General features: G+C 37.6%; 1 protein-coding gene across 2 annotated transcripts in view; it reads right to left on the bottom strand.

Annotated features, from left to right (window-relative positions):
- Positions 1-17,922, bottom strand: part of LOC116045838 (guanine nucleotide-binding protein G(olf) subunit alpha) — a 55,642-nt gene extending 37,720 nt beyond the window's left edge. Inside the window, exons 1-4 of one of the 2 annotated variants that reach the window (XM_031293748.2) lie at positions 17,166-17,922; positions 5,001-5,073; positions 4,139-4,193; positions 3,023-3,142 (exon numbers count right to left, since the gene is read on the bottom strand). In XM_031293748.2, coding sequence (XP_031149608.1) covers positions 3,023-3,142; positions 4,139-4,193; positions 5,001-5,073; positions 17,166-17,670 — 753 coding nt within the window. In that variant the 5' untranslated portion in view covers positions 17,671-17,922. Of the gene's footprint in view, positions 1-3,022; positions 3,143-4,138; positions 4,194-5,000; positions 5,074-5,327; positions 6,240-17,165 lie in introns of those variants that run through there. The other variant, XM_031293749.2, reaches the window with a different exon arrangement.

The following is a 17,922-nucleotide window of genomic DNA, read 5'->3' as shown; positions in this document are numbered from 1 at the left end:
GTCTGGCAATGCAAGACTAGCTTGTTACAATTCGCTATTAGAGTGCACTGTGTGCACTGTGTAACACATAGCGGCAGTGGATGAGAGACTGTGGACAGAGCTGATTGAATTATCACTTTTCTACATGTTTAGGCTACATGTTTATGCTTGTTGAACAGGGGTATTGATAAAGCATTGGCTTTTTACTCGTGAACGTTTTACTGCACTTATAGTAACGAGCGTAGTTTGAGGACCTCAGCCCCGACACAGAGCAGAGGAGATGCTGCAGCGTGATAATAAATTACACCAAAACATTAAAAAGTACTGATAGAAGAACTAACGTTATGTTTCGGTCGCGATAAGATCAGTGTTTCCCATACATAGGTTCTACTTGGGCGCCCCGCCCACGTAGATTTATACCCGCCCAGATAGATAAAATCCGAATTGCATTTCTTTTCCAATCAACAATGTATTTTTATAGTGCACACAGACCAGTGGCCTCCAGCCCCTCCCCCACATGCATGTCACAGCATCAGGCCAGAGCCAGGCTTATGTTAGTAGTAGCATGTTGCTTGTTGCTTGTTGCTTCCCGTGGGATTTACCGTAATAATAAACTGTTGAAACACCGCGGCCACACTGTGAAAGAGCCTTGAACGTCATTTATTAGAGTCTGGTTGTTCACCCTCTCCGCAGCAGTGTGTTTCGCTGGAGCTGATCTATATTTTGAGTTAACAGGAGCTAACCAGACCTAATCGTTGCTAACCGGGCCTTCAGTTCTCGTTCTCTCCTTGCCCATACCCATTAACTGTAACGTTATGTATGCATTCAAGCCCAAATAAAACCCGGAATTGTTGCCACAAGTTTGCTGTAAAAGTTTTAAACTATAATCCAGAGTTGTTTGAATGACAGAAATCTGTTCAGATGAGATCATAATGAGTGCAACACGGACATGTATAGTACAAAACAGCGTGTGTTACAGCGTGTCTTGTTTAACGTTATTTAGGATCCTCAAAACACAGATTAAAAACACTTTAAAAAATGAACAATGATCTATAACAAACTAAATGAACAATGAATTTACTTTGGATAGCCTTAAGTGTATTATGATTTAACAGGAGTTAGATGGAGACATGATGTGCGCATAGTGTTGAGATTTAAAATAACATGTAACTTTCTGTCTGGATCATAGTATGGTTTTAAGGTTTAGTTGAACCATGTACTGTATTTGACAAACCAACTAGATTTAACTGACAAAGCTCATCATAGGCTACACTTCATCTGTATCATCTTCTAATCTGGTTTGTTTTATATGTAAATAGTTATTTATTATTATTATTCTAAAATATCTTGTTATGTTTTTTTTTTAAATAAATAGTTCATAAACCTTTGTTTGACTAGTTTATTACTGAACCCAGCCATCACAGGTCGAGCGTCACATCCTGCGCCACCCACCACCACAAATAAATTCTCAACCTGTGGGAAACACCGAAGATGATCCTATAGCATGGGCTATTTGTTAAATACAATCCAGAAACATCTCACTTTGGTAATTACATTAAGAGCCAAGCATATGGTGAGACTTTTGTATGTTGCGCTGGTTGCGCTACCAGTAAAAATAAACAGACTATGACGGAAATCTGTCTGTAGACAGAACTCCCATGTGAATGAGTCAGTAATGGTTATGGGTTCTCCTGAGACGTGTATGTGGGTTTTGGGGAGGGGGCAGTGCCAGAAATCTATTATGAGTTCTTGTGTTGATGATGAAGATGTGTTGAGCTGGAGGTTGTTATCAAGACACCAAGTGGCTGCTTGGGCTACCTGCTCACGGTATCGGTCTTCGTTATTAGTCCAATTATGTATGTGTCGTCTGCATATTTAAGAGTGGTGACTGAGCTGTAGTGTGGAGTTGTTTGTACAGAGGGAGAAGAGCCAGGGTAAGAGGAAGCAACCCTAGAGGGCGCCTGTGCTAAGGGTCAGAGGGCGAGATGAAAGGCTCTTTATCTTAGCCCTCTGTTGCCAAGGTCTCCACAGGAAGCACTGATCCAGTAGCACATGCAGGGGTAAATATTCATGTCCAACAGTTTATTGAAGAGATTGACCGGATTTATTGTATTGAAGGGCGAGCTGAAGTAGGCGGAGCTATAGGAGGCCATGCTGAACGATTAATCAATTAATCAGTTATCAAAATAGTTGCAGATTATTTCTCTGTCGATCGAAAAATGTATTAAGTAACTAAAAACAAGCTTTCGTATATAAAAAGGAAACATTTGACAATAATTTAAATTGTTCAGTACCTCACCTCAACATGAGACTAAAAATCACTGTCAACTCCAATACAACCAACAGCAAAAGTGCAGATCAATACACCAAACGGAGACGAACCCTGTACTTGATTTATTCATAATAGCATGTTAATACTTTCATTTGGTTCCCATTGAAGCCCAAAGTGTATCAACAACAAAAATTAAATTCAGACCTCTTAGAGTCTATCTACAGCTACAGTGTCAAACAAGGAACACTTTTAAAATGATGTAAAACATTATCTACATTTCCAACACATGACCTCGTGCTATCGACAGGCTGATCACACACTGAAAAGACCCCATGTGCTCCAACTTGCATTCAAATCCGCGTACAATACATCTGCTCCGACTACGAAGGGGAATCAAACCTTTAACAAGCACCTGAATCAACTAACTGTTGATTTCATACAAGTTAACGTTTCTATTCATAACTTCATATCTCCCAAGGAAAAAACAATGCCCTTAGCTTTTGTTTGTTAAAAAAAGGACCTCACCACGTCATGAAAAGGAGTAAATTAAAGAAGAGAGGCAACATCAGGGCTGTTATAGCAAAATTACATCTGACATCCATGAGCTATACATCAGGAAGATCTACATTGTTGGCCATAAAAAGACAAATCCTCTCATCACATACCATCCAACACCCACACAAACACATTAAGAAAGACAAAAAAGCACATATGCACTATACCAGTCTCTCTCGCACATATTCACATCTGCACACTTTAAGAATGTCTTACCTGTGAGTAGTCAAAGTCGGAGAGAGGTGCTATGCTTTTGATGTAATCGATTCTGAATTGGTCCTCTGGGTTGGCTAGCGGAACTGGGGGTATTAAAGTGCTCATCGCAGACACTATAGTCTACAAAGCAGAAATTGTGGGGGAAAACAAAAAAACAAGCATTAAGCAAGATGAATACAGTAGGGATGTCACGAGAACTTCGGTACCAACTCGGTACCAAAATTCTGAAAACGTGCCGGTACTCATTTTCCCACACTACCGTAGGTACCGGGGGATGCAATCCTTCCGGACCTGACGGGGGCAGTATATACACCTAACGTTAAAAATGTTCTAGACTGCCGCTAAATGCTTAAGAACACTGACCGGCACAGAAAAACAGCGGATAGCCCCTCATCTCCCTGTACGGCTTGACCGCATTCAGCTTCTGGCTTTACCGTACATCTACGGCGACGGCTTTCACGACTTCACCTGGAACTCCCAAAACACAAGTGAGTCTATTTCTCTCTGGCGTTCTCTATCACAACCTAACGTGTGCTCTGATAGCGCTTGTTTTAACAGACCTCTATAACATTATTAACTTTAACCAGCCCGGTTCTTTGTGAAAAACAACAACGGCAGAGAGAAACAGACGTAACTAAACATGCTTGCTGTCTGGGAGTTCCGGTACCGTACACTGGCTGTGTGGTGATGCCAGGCTTCAAAGCAACAGGCTGTGGGGTCCAGAAGACTGACGTTTTCGTTTTTGTAAATCACGCTCTCCTTGCCCCCTCCACTCCAAACCATAACAGAAAAGTGAAACTAAAAGAAAACACTGAAAGAAAAGTGACTGCACCCCCTCCAATGTTTAAATAAAGGAATTAATGTTTAAGTATTATTATTATTTTCTTCCTTTTATTTATTTATTTTTTTATTTTTTTTACACACACTGTGGTATCGAGTATTGTGTACTTTTGTTGCTATCGGTACCGAATACTAGATTTTTGGTATCGTGACATCCCTAGAATAGAGGGGAAAAAATCATAAGCCTGTATAATAATAATCAGTAAAATGGGATTGCAGTGGGTGTGACAAAAGAGACATTGAGCACATTTAGGAAGTGATATAGATGAAACTCACCACTATGGCATCCTTCACGTTTTTCCGAATATCTTGGATTTTCTGTTTCTTTTCTCTGCATGGGGACAGAATAGATGTGTGGGGCAGCGGTTACGAAAACATCAACCACAGCAGACCACAAAAGATTTATCATCAAGGTGGTTACGAGTAACATAGGGTTTACAGCCAGGTTAGACAGTATTCTTAATACATACATGCATACATACATACATACATACACTCATACATACATACATACATACATACTTGTTGAGGCTGGGAATATGAACCAGGTAACAGTGAAATGCAGGATGGAGTCCAGTAAAATGCAAAAATAAATGGGTATGATGTCTTGTAGACATGATTTTCCTCATTTTTATCATAAAAATGCAAGATTAAGCATCCTATCCTCTAAAAATCCAGCCTCCACATACACATAGAAGGGATTTTCATACAGTTACAGGACTCTTGACTATACTAGGCCTGTTTAAAATAGACCACTGGTAAGATCAATGCCATGCAAGGCCTTGCAGCAAAACAAATAATCAATAGACTTGTGTCGATCACAACCTTTCACCCTCTCACATGAAACAGGAAACGGTGAATTATTTGGCATCTGTGTGACACTGAGATAATCACATATGTATGATAACTGTACATGTACACGAAATAGGAGGAAAAGAGAGGGGGGGAGATATTAGCTGCTTTGCATGGGATAGTGGGCCCAACAGGCGCTGCAGTGCCTGGGGAAAATCCATTCACAGGCTATATTCTGGCCTCGACACAGTGTTATTCATTTGGAGAGAAGCCATAAGAATAAGCAATAATATGCTTCTTGAGGCGGTAATGTAGCTATTTAATAAGTGTATTGAATAGCACTCACTCTGCGTTGAAGCCGTTGACGTGTAGAATCCTCATCTGCTTCACAATGGTGCTTTTTCCGGACTCTCCCGCACCTTCGAAAATAGACCAAAAATACGTAAGAATATCACCAAAATGAACACGAATATGGGCATCCAGGTTAACGTTAAAATCATACATGTTTTGGAAATGAAGCTAGTTAATTGTAGGCTCTCTCGAGCTTCGCTTCCATCAATATCCACCCCCATGACATATTATTGCAAGCGCTGTCAAATGGGGCTACGTGTTCGGTAAACGAAAGGGATTACGGTTACATTTCAGATAGCCATCACATTTAAATCAGCCTTACCCAGTAATAAGAGTCGGTGTGTGGCTTTATACGCTTGTCTTTCCTTTTGTAACTGTTTTTCTATCTTTTTATTAGCCTCTCGTTGTGCCTTTTCGTCGATGCGTTGATCTTCAGTCTTGCTGTTGCCCAAACAACCCATCTTCCGTCGCCCTAACCCTTCCTTGTGGAATCGTAAAAAATATATAAAATAACACCCGGGATTTTTGTGGTTTAAAAAAATAACACAGTAATGAGTCCACTGTAAAATAAAAAGGAACAATCTCTGCGAGGCTTCTCCGTCGGAGGGAGGAATATGTTCCCCCGTTACAATTCCGCTTTAGCCGCAGCCAGCCGTCATCCAAACCGTGTGTTAGTTTCCAAACCAACGAAGAATAACGACTCGGTTTAACAAAGAAATATCAAAAATACATATAAATAGGAAGAGAGAGAGAGGGTTTTCAATTTCTGGGAATCCAGTCAACTGTTCCTATCGCGTCTCCAACCCCTCTCTTCTCTCAGTATTTTTTTCTATCTGAATTTCTATCAGTATTTCTGTCTCTTTAACTCAGCACTGCCTCTCTCTGTGGCACCAGGAAGTAACCGTAGACCGTGGAGGTGGAAAACAAACCTGCGTTAAACTGTAACATTAATAACCCGCACTGATATAGCATTTTATAACTTGTGTGGAAAAGGGAGAGGAGCCATTCCCGATTTAGTCCGTCGCTATCCTGCTATCAAATTAATCGGCAAAGGGGTGGAAACCCGGACGCCTCTCTGTGCTGGTTTACAGAGGGGCTGGGTCTCTTCTTCTTCTTCTTCTTCTTCTTTTCTTCTTCTTTTCTTCTTCTTCGTCTTCGTCTTTTTCTTCTTGTTGGCTTCCAGTCAGTGAGGTGGCCCTGACCCAAACCAAACTGACTGTGTACTGTGGCTTTACCTATCTCTGTAGTTTATGCATTACAGGCCTGGGGGCCATCGTTGTAGTCCTTGAGATAATGAGGACTACTAGTACGTGGTGGAGGAAGTACTCAGACAGTTTACTAAAAGTAAAAGTACAAAGTTAAAACCTTTCAGAGGTTTATACTGTATTAATATATCATTAAGTGGTGGAAAGTAACTAAGTGCATTTACTCAAATACTGTACTTAAGTGCCATTTTGAGGTACTTGTACTTTATACATTACAGGCCTGGGGGCCATCATGGTAGAGAAGGAGGTCTACAAGTACATGGTGGAGGAAGTAGTCTACTCAGTTCTTTTACTAAAAGTAAAAATAGTAATACCCAGTGGTGGAGGAAGTAGTGAGATCTTTTATTATAAGTATAGGTAGCAATACCACAGTGTAAAATATATAAATGTAGTCCATTTACCTAATATTGTGCTAATGTTAACTACTTTATATGCCGGGTAGTTTAATTCATAATAATACATCAAAATGCATTAGTTGATTCATATTTTGTGTTAACAGTCTGAATATACAAAGTAACTAGTAACTGCATATATGTAATTCATGAAAACTAATTTACAAAACTAATATACGTCCTTTGCAATGTCATTTTTACATTATAAATATTTATACAAAATGTGCAAGTCACAATTGCAATTTCTTTATGTACAGTAAATCAATGATTAAAAGCAGCCAGATATTTATTCATGTACTGTACTAAAGTACAATTTTGAGGTACTTTTTACTTTTTTCATTTTTTGCTAATTATACTTATGCACTTTTGCTTTGATTGCATGACTTTTTTTTTTTATATGTTTATTGCAGATCAACATTGGGTTCAGACTGCACTTGTTCATACAAGCAACATTGTTTTTACATTTTCTTATTCATACAGTAACATCGATAACAATAAGCTGATTGCATGACTTTTATATGTAATGGAGTAGTGTTGTATTGCGACTTTTAGTTGAGTAAAGGATCTTAATACTTCTTTTCCCAGAGCAGTAAAGACACAAACACAGTCTTTCACCTAATGTGAGTCTATTTTAGGCTCCTTTGCTTTGAAATTCATTAAACTATTCTATAGACCAGTGATTCCCCACATTGGGGTTGGGACCACTCCTAAAGGGTCATGAGATACATTTAAAAAAAATCACAAAATAATTAACAAGATCAGAAGGAAGAAAAAACATATTATTACTAGTTTATTTATTTCAGACATTCTACTAATCTTTGCTTTTTTTTTTGGGAATTCAGGCTAATTTGACCTCTTCATGTCTCTAAAATGATTCAAAATAAACAATCTGAGAAGGAAGAATCACATATTGGTTGAACTGCTAGTCATAACTTGTAGACATATGCAAACAGTGACAAAGGGTGGCAAGTAGACATAAGACACAAGCCAAACTGGATTGGGAACCAGTGCTATATAATGCATCATGCATACCCTTAACAAAAATTGATTTAATCTTTCATCTTATGAACCCTTGAGCAAGATGTAGAGGCCCCGCAAAACTGTGCTGGCTAACTGCATGCACTGGCCAGTGCATGAAAAGATAATTTCCCCAAGTCATATTAAATATCAAAGAAAAATCATAATCCATATACAGTAAAATTGTAGTGATACCATAGGAAATAAAAATGGCATGCAGTTTTGATTAGGTCACCATAAAGTCAACATTAAAAATACTGTAAGCAATGGGTAGTACCAGAGTATTATAGTAATAGTTGAGGCATTAAAAAAAGCATACTATCAATCTAATAGTGATGTTTTCTTGGAGAAACAATGTACTTTTCTCGCATATGTCCCAATTTTGCCATTAAAAAAGAAATAATTGCTTAGTGCCGACATATCTCATGCCAACTTTTTCATAAATGTTTACCTGTCAAAGACTATAAAATGTACCGACACTAAACTAGAGACCAGACAAATGAATTCTCTTTATTTTAAACAATGTATGTGAAAGGCCTTAAATAAAGTTTCATCTCCAAATATCTTTAAAAAGAATAAGAGAGGTCATGCACCACAACAACTACACTCTGGCAGTGGAAGTCATGCTTTTGCCAATAAGTAGGAAACTGTCAATGTTGTGAGTATTGTCTGACATTTATCTTTAGCTTGCTGTGGCTTCCTCTAAACTAGGTCAACGTGGGGTGTGGGCTTGTACAGGTTTGACTTAACAGTAACCAACACTGCACTTTGCATGTACACTACCATTGTGTTATTTGTAGGTAGCAGTGGCAGAAATATTTTCATTATTAACATCTCTATCAGTATGTGTGAGACAGAAAAGGAAGTTTTTTTTCATTCAAAAACAGCAACTGGTAAAAAGTTAATAGGCCAGCCTTAAGATTGAGCTAATGTTAGGCAATACTACACTTTTGTATTCAGGTCAGGGAAAAAAATTATAAATGTACCGTACTGTATGCTTATATTACAAATGTTCATAGATCACTCAAAAGCATGAGGCAACCATGAATGATTATTTGTGTAACATGTAAGAAGGAGTGTGCTGTTATTGTCTCCATTATGCAAACACAATGCAAATACTAGTTTCATGTAGTGAAATGAGTGCAACAAAGTTGTGTGGTATGCAAAACACAACTGGAACCCTCATTTCACTATAGTGGCGTGAAAATATTACAACCACCCCCTCCACACACACCCTCATCAGAAAGGGAAAAAAATCCTGTCTCCCCACCTCAGTAAGCAAGGTCAAAACAAGTGACTGGCCCACATCACTCTCTAGTGGTTAGAGGCAGCACCGCATACATGCTGTCAGCTCCCTCTAAGTGATGCAGAATCAGGTTTTGTTGCATAGATTATCATCTTTTTTTTTAGGAAGAACTGTCTGACACTTTTGTTTAACTTGCTGTGGCTTTCACTTAACTAGACTAAAAAGGGTATGTGTGTGTGTGTGTGTGTGTGTGTGTGTGTGTGTGTGTGTGTGTGTGTGTGTGTAAGTATTTTAAGGTTTGTTAAGGTTTATCTGATTTCAAAAATTCCATCTGCGAGGAGAGACAAAGAGGACCAAGAGGAGAAACATGACTCCATGCATGCACACCTTAAATCTGAGTTTAAGATGTGTACATTTCAGTAGGATTTTGTGATATTACAACTAGTTTGGAAGCCAATCGTGGTCCAATATGCAACCTACACAAGTGTAATGTATACAGTTCACATATACTAATATACTGATAATTGACTTTTTAGCAGAGTACTAGACATCTTGTGTCCTGCGGTCAAACTTTTGATATAAACAATATTTAATTTATTCTAGATTTTTCAATGAGAAGGAAGGAGTAGATGTAGATGTATTATTTTTTTTAAAAAGGTAATTGAACTTTTTTGTGGTAAAACAACATGCGATACAAAATATTATTTTTTTTTTTTTAAAGATTATTTTTTTGGGGCTTTTCCCTTTATTTGAAAGTGGATAGACACAAAAGGGGGAGAGAGACGCAGCAAAGGGCAGCAGGTCAGATTCGAACCCTGTGCCGCTGCAAAGGACTCAGCCAACATGGGGCGAACGCTCTTACTGGGTGAGCTAGAGGTCACCCCACAAAATATTATTTAAAGCAGATAATTTTTTTTACATGTCTGGAGGGGAGCTTTAAACTATGATTATGATATTTATAAGTAATAGTAGCATTTATCTTTCATAATAAATGCCACTGGCAGTATGTGTGCATGTGCAGTTTTGGAAGAAGTTTTCAGATTATTTGCTTAAGTAAACAAAATGATACAACAATCTAAAAATACTCTATTGCAGGTAAATTCTGTGTTCAGAAGTCTGACAAATATGTTTTTACTATTTTCAGACTGATTGTGGATCTGTACTGCAAAATGGCAACCACAAAGGCCCTTAAAATAGCTATTAATCAATGTCCAACTCTCAATGCACAGTTTTCATCACAGTTCATTTTGGAGGCTCTGCAAAATTATTGCACTCAAATAAATACATTAAATATAGTCAAATACATGGGCTTTCTGGATAGGTAAAGATTATACCGACCAGTGAACGGTTACAATAAATCTAACAATATCTGACAGTGAACGGTTACAATAAATCTAACAATATCTGACATTTAAAAGAATTCTTTTCTACATATAAATCGACTTCTACCCTGACTGTAATTGAAGCATGTACTGTAAAAACAAGGCACCCATCCAAATGATATCCAGCTAAAATTAGCCTCCCTGAATTTTATTTCCGAAGCTGGAAATAACTTTATAGCACTCTGTTACAAGGCAGAGGCTCTTGATAAAGTCTAAATTATACAGTAAGCAGAACGTGGAGAACAAACACTGTCCAATGTCCTTCTGGTGTGGTGTGGTTCACTTTGATTCAGCTGATACAAGTATCTGCTATCAGTATAATAAATGTGACATAATTCATACTCCAGTACCTCATGTTGGTCATTACATCAACTAGGAACTCAGTTAGTAGCAAAGTTCAGCAATGGTCAATGATAAAACCCATTTAGACTGAAGCAAAGTTCACCTGACTCTACTGGTATTTCAAGGGGAGGGCCAACATTGATATACATTTCACTGAGTAAGCTTTTCCAAAATATGGCTTCACGTGCACGAAAAAACCCTACGAAAACAGACAAAACACGACTATAAGTGACTTCCGACAGGCTATTCATTGGCCTGCCTGCCTCAGTTCAGTCATTGTTTCTGTGGAGTGTACTACAGTGCTAGCAGCCTGTTGGTTAGGCTCATAAAGGGTGATAAGGCTGAGATGTTAAGGACATAGGAAAGCTGTAACAGATATTATCACAGGCCTGTACAGAATCTGATCCAAGATACCTAACAATAAACTAACTTCCTTTCCAAAAAAGAATCGGAATTTGCCTTCCAGTTCCCATCACTGTATTCCTGTACTGAAGTATAAAGTCTGAAGGAACTCTATTAAAGGAATTCAGATTTTCTGAGTTGTCCCCTGGTCAAACATGTTTAATAATGAGTTTGTTATTGCATTTTTACACACAGTTTTAAACTAATGTAGCCTTCAAATAGGACAGTGGTTCACAAGGAGTCCACATTAGGTGAAAATCTTGACACAAAATATATCATGTAAATGACTTCACATGTTAAATTCACACTGCAAGAAAGTTGTATTTGAAGGCAACTGAACTCCAGTGGTCATATAACAACTCTACCTTATTTTGACTAACATAAACCATCTGGCTTTGCTTTAATAGATGGTTGGACTCCCTTGATCTATTTAATATTGAGAGGTTAAAGACTTTTATAGGAGCCTGGGCAGCCACTAGGACATGGCCAGAAACTTTCTGTTGATGTACCCTAAGATCTTTTTTCTGTTATATAATTTTATTATCTATTATTTGGTAACTTTCCTAATTAATTCATTGGTTGTTTGGTCCATAAAATATCGGAAAATAGTAGTAGTCTCAATTTCCCATAGAAGACTAAGAGCAAGCAAATATATTAACACATGAGAAGCTGGAACCAGTGAAGGTTTGGAATGTTTGAAACTTAATGATTCAATTTCCTAGAGAAGTATTAATCACTTAATCATCTGGTTGTTTCAGCTCTAATATAAATATTAATACATATATGTACAGTATAACCATGTGGGAGCCATGTATTGTTTGGTGTACTGTCACGTCCACTTTACTTTGAATTGATTTATAAAGCTTCAATTCAGCAGGTTTACTGCACCCAATTTAAATTAGGGCAGGAGAAATTTCTGCATTACTTCCTGTCTGTCAGAAATTAGTTTTCATATTCAGTAAATAACTATACTTTAGCAATTGTGGTATATTTCCAAAGCATCAAGAAAAAAGTGTTTTGTCATTTCTGAACCGTTCTGTATTTGAAAACAAAACCTCATGCAATGAGACATTTATAATCAATAATTTTATTATATTTAACAGGTATTTTATAAAACCTAACCATAATTTAAGAGTTGAACTATGTCTAAAATTATACTGTAAGATACCAAAAATTCCATATGATCAAACATTACAAAATGTAACACATAAATATAACTCAAACTGATAGATTCTAGCTCCAGCACAAGCTAGACATGGCAGCCCACTTAGGATAAACATTAACTACTTATGGCTATCATTATTCAACTAAATACCTGCAGCAAATACAAACATAAAATGACCCAGATTAGCTAGCATACGTTGCCTTGAAATGTAACACTATTTGAAAGGTGTCCACTTTCAGAGGAACACAAACCACCTCAGTCCTCTGGCATGCAACAAGAGTCCTACTGGAGACCTGCAGGGTATAAAGTCCCGAAAGGCCTCTTAAGAAAAACCAGAAGTGGCCTGTGGCTGGTGCTGAGGCTGCTGGGTGTACCAGGACAGATAGAAAATAATTGTGATTCTATAGTGGTGTAGAAAGCCACCCAAACCATAATGACATGTTGAAATAACACTGTAACACAGGTCACACACACTGTATAGCTTTCAACTGTGGTTCATGGAAGAATGTATGACACTTCCTTGTGTGACTTCATTAGGATGAGCCATTTCTTCCTGTGTGTAATTAGTGAGCCCTGTTTAACCAGGAAATTAAACTGGTAGCCATTTATTATATAGAGTAAATAAGCATTGTTTAAAGTAAAGCAAATGCATGCAATATGTTATTAGGGGTGTTTTAAAACTGCAAGTGGATGCTGTTTTTTATTATAAATGTGTTAAACATTGTTTTTCTCATCAGGGTAGCTGTGATTAGACTTAACGCCCCTGTTCCTGATCAAGACTTTCTCTTTTGAAAGTTAAACATTGACCTTTATGAAAACTACTGTGTTAGCCTACATGTACAATATCGAGATGGTTACGGTATGTGTGGCAAAATAACACAACCGAACAAGCTAAATCTAAGTTAACAACAGGGTCAGAGAGGTCTGGCCTGACACAACACCTTCATCTAGAAATGCACTAAATTTTTGCTGACCAATATTTGGAAAGTAACATAAGTCACATAAACTATCATGGGATTCCAGTGAGGTAATAACATGTATGACCTAATACTGATCACCCTGTAATTTATATGGACACAGTTAAACAGATAAGGCATTCAGCTAAGTCACTTTTATTATGAATGAATGAATCAGTCAGTTAAAGTTTGATCTAACTATTATCACTGAAGCAATAAAATGACAAAAATAATATCAGACCAACATAGCAAGTTGCCAGAGCCCTAACTGATGCCTTAAAATTGATTATTAATGGCAGCATGACCATATTGCAAAAAATACTAAAGAAAGCAATTCTTTGCATATTTAAAGCTGTAATCAGCAAGTGTTTGGTAACTTCATCATATTGATGATCAGAATTGGAATTACTGAGTTACTTGTGGATCAATTCTTCATCATCATTCAGCCCAACAATAAGAAGGAGTAAAAGCACATGGACAACTACACTTTTACTCTACAGCCTACTAAACTATCATCTATAGTACACTATACTATACTGACCTTTAGACTATTTATATTTATACCACTCTGTCAATATTGTACATACCGGATCTTTAGTGTACCTCTGCATATCATACCTCCAGCTGTTATTCTGTATATGTTTACTATTAGCACAACTTGTACTTACACTGTGCACTATTTCTTTTAATGTACCTGCACTGCTTACTATTTTCTACTGTATATACCTTAGCATATTCATACCACTGTTAATACTATTCATACTGCTCATACTGTATATATATAGTGTATTCATACCCCACACTGTTTATTCCACATTCTATTTCATCTATATTTTGTCCTGTAAATTTTGTACATTACTCTGCACCTAACTGCTTTTTTGCACTTCTGGTTAGATGCTAAGCTGCATGTCGTTGTCTTAGTACCTGTACTCTGTGCAATGACAATAAAGTTGAGTCTAATCTAATGTGTTGTAAACCCTTACTGTTAATGTGCAACAGTTAGTCAAAAGGCTATGTGTCATCTGTTGTCCCTGGACAGATCAGACTTGTCACACTACACAACAGGCCACTATACAACATGCAGTACTCTACTATCCCAGACTACACACTACTAAAAAGAATGATTTTAGATGAATTAAGAATATACTATACTATATAGCCAATAGCAAAAGGCTAATTTGTCTTTATACAGTACATTATTGTATTCTAAAACCTACTACATATACTCTACTAGACCATACTACCATACTATATTATACAGTACATAGATTTATTTGAAAAACTTACTATAAATGTGGGACAAACACTATTTTTTTTATCTGTAGTCCCTAGACAGATGTCCCACCATACGCCACTATGCATACTATACTAGTTTTCAGAGCAAACATGGTCCAACAGTGGAAAGCTAAGTAGCCTCTATACATCCTTGTATACTAAAGTCTATTAAGCTATTCTATATTATACTATACAATAGGGCTGGGCGATATATCGATATTATATCGATATCGTGATACAAGATTAGATATCGTCTTAGATTTTGGATATCATTATATCGTAATATGGCATAAGTGTTGTCTTTTCCTGGTTTTAAAGGCTGCATTACAGTAACGTGATGTAATTTCTGAATTAACCAGACTGTTCTAGCCGTTTTATTATTTACATTTACCCACTTAGTCATTATATCCACATTATTGATGAGTATTTATCAAAAATCTCATTGTGTAAATATTTTGTGAAAGCACCAACAGTCAACCCTACAGTATCGATATTGAGCTGTTTGGTCCAAAATATCGTGATATTTGATTTTCTCCATATTGCCCAGCTCTACTATACAAGATGCTACTATACTCAGTTGTACAACATTAACCTATTGAAAACCCATACTGTGAATGTGCCAAAGTAAAATGCCTATTATTTATCTGTAGTCCCTATACAGATGTCACACTACACCCCAGGCCACTATTACATTAAACTATACTATACTAACATCATATTCAGAGTAAACATGGCCCAGTAGCCCTAAGCTACAAATAGTATGTCTCTATCAGTACATAATTGTACACTAAAGCTTAATAAACTACACTCTATATTACACTAGCCAACGTCCTTCTAGTCTACATGTGACAATACTACACTCTACACTACCATACAACACTGAAAACCCTTACTAATGCTAGTTCTCATCTGTTGTCCCTGGACAGATGTCACACTACACAAAAGGCGACTATAAAATACTACATTATAATCTAGAACACTCTACTATTCTATGCTGTCCTACATTATACTACTAGTATGTTGGTATTCACAGCAAATGTGGCCCCGGTGCCAAAAAGCTGGGTGCTCTCTCTTTCTTATCTTTATACTAAAACCAACTAAACTGTATTCTACATAACATCACACTATTCAACACTCTATTATACTATACTACAAGTCACTACACTACAATCTAATACAATATATTTTGAATAATTTCAAAATCTTTACTCAAAAGTCCTTGGACAGATACACTCTTACACTATTTGATGCTAGTTTTCAGAAAAAACAAACGCAAACTACATTATACACTCTGTAACACTACAGGCCACTAAACTCTGCCATAATACATTATACATGTGTACAAAAAATACTGTAAATATGCCACAGTTAATCAAAATGCAATTTTTCATCTGTAGTCCTACACTCTATACCAGTTATTCTCAAAGTGGTTAGTCTGTGGCACTCTGCCAGGGGGTACATGAAAACTTTGCAGATTCATTTAAATGATCATACAATTTTTTTTATTTTTATTTTTTTACAAAAGGCTTCATAGTTCAACGAATAATATTTGAATGTTTAAATCTATAATAGTTCATAGATTACTTTCTAATCTAACAAATCTATAACTCTTAGACAGTGGTGGAATGAAACTAAATACATTTCCTTAAGTACTGTACTTAAGTACAAATTTGAGGTAGTTTTTGAGTATATTATTCTGAAATGGGTCAATCTCATAATGAGTACTTTTACTTTGGGCACTTTAAGTATATTTTAATGCTGATATTTTTGTATTTTTACTTGAGTATGAGTTTGAATGTAGGACTTTGACTTGTAACAGAGTATTTTTACACAGTAGTATTGCTACTTTTACTTGAGTAAAAGATCTGAGTACTTCTTCCACCACTGCTCTAAGAATCTGAAAATATGTTGAATACATGTCTAATATCTTTCTAATACATTTCTTGTGCTGTTTTTTCACATAATTAAGACTATGGAAGTGTAAAAAGGCTATGTCAAATTATTTCAAGGGACATACATGAGGGGGTCCCGGTATATATATATATATATATATATATATATATATATATATATATATATATATATATATATATATATATATCTATCTTGTAAGGGGTCCTTGGCTGAATTTCTTTTGAGAATCTCTGCTTTATACTAAACTATACTATACTATACGCTAACTATCAGAGTAAACATACACTGTATAAAACAGGATGGCCCAATAGCCAAAAGCTAAGTGGTCTCTACTGTACATATTTGCATATAATAGCCAACAAAATTACTCTCTTTAAAACTATACAACACTCTGCAGGCTACTCTACTAGGCTATACTCTACAATACTATCTTATTGAGAAGAATTGCTGTAAATATGCCACAGTTAAACCAAAACCACAAGCTAGTGGTCTCTGTAAACCTGTGTGTAGCCTACTGGTTCATTTGATGGCCTGCATTATGTTTATGTGACTTTTTCTTATAACCCCAAATATTAACAGTAAGAGGACTGCAGGCCCAGTGAGTCTACACGTCCATCTTCATCATTGGTCATTGAGAGCCGCAGGGGGTAACGTTAGTCTTCACAGCCAAGCCAACAGATGTGGCAAGGCCTCGCCAGAGTATAGTGACATAATTTCTGGAAAGGCCAGTAGGCTACGTTTTGATTTCTAATAATAAAACGGCTTCCTAGTCCAACAACAACAACATAGAAGGACTCTACCTACCGAGAAGCAGCAGTCGATGCGTCTGTTTGTACTCCCGTTTGAGCTCCTTCAGCGCCCTGTCAATATTCTTACTGACTTTCTTCGCCTCCTTCTCGGCCTCCTTCTCCTCCACCAGCAATTTGTCCCAGTTTTTCTGCTTTTGGGTGCTAGTCTTTTGCAGCAGCTGTAAGCGTCGGCCGCGGTCCTTCCCTGTCCCCTTACCGCTGCCACCGCCACCACCGCCTCCTCCTCCGCCACCTCCGTTTTGTATGAGCACACCGTCGGTACCGGTGTCTCCACGGCGGTGCTCCCCGGCCGGGAGCCTGGCAGGGTCCCCGGGGCGCACCGGGCCGCCGCCGCGTAGCGACGAACTCTCCCCGCATCCCCCGGCGTCCTCCTGGCGAGCTCCCACGGCGCGGGTCGGCACGGCGGTGTCCGGAGGCTGATCCGAGTCCGAGGTAGCATTGGAGATAGACCCGCTCAGGTCCCCGAAGAGCCGGGGACGCAAACTGTAGCACAGCCCCATGTTGAAACCAATATTTGTCTGTGAATGTGATTTTTCATAAATTAAAATATCAAAAAAATCGCAGTTGCGCCACCAGACCTAACGAGCCATCGTTACATTGGAGCTCCAGCGGTGCGATTTAAGTCTGAAATTGAGCCGAAAATGTGAATGAATTATGCTCTGACATTTGCTATATGTCATTTTGCATTTTCCCCAGTCAGCCTTCGCTTCGTAGTTAGTGGATCACCTGATCCTTTAGTGGACACTGCGGGT

This window comes from Sander lucioperca, chromosome 9 (assembly GCF_008315115.2).
Source record: "Sander lucioperca isolate FBNREF2018 chromosome 9, SLUC_FBN_1.2, whole genome shotgun sequence".
In the NCBI taxonomy this organism is placed as follows: Eukaryota; Metazoa; Chordata; class Actinopteri; order Perciformes; family Percidae; genus Sander; species Sander lucioperca.
The sequence above is the reverse complement of the archived record's forward strand: the minus strand, read 5'-3'. Positions and strand labels throughout refer to the sequence as shown.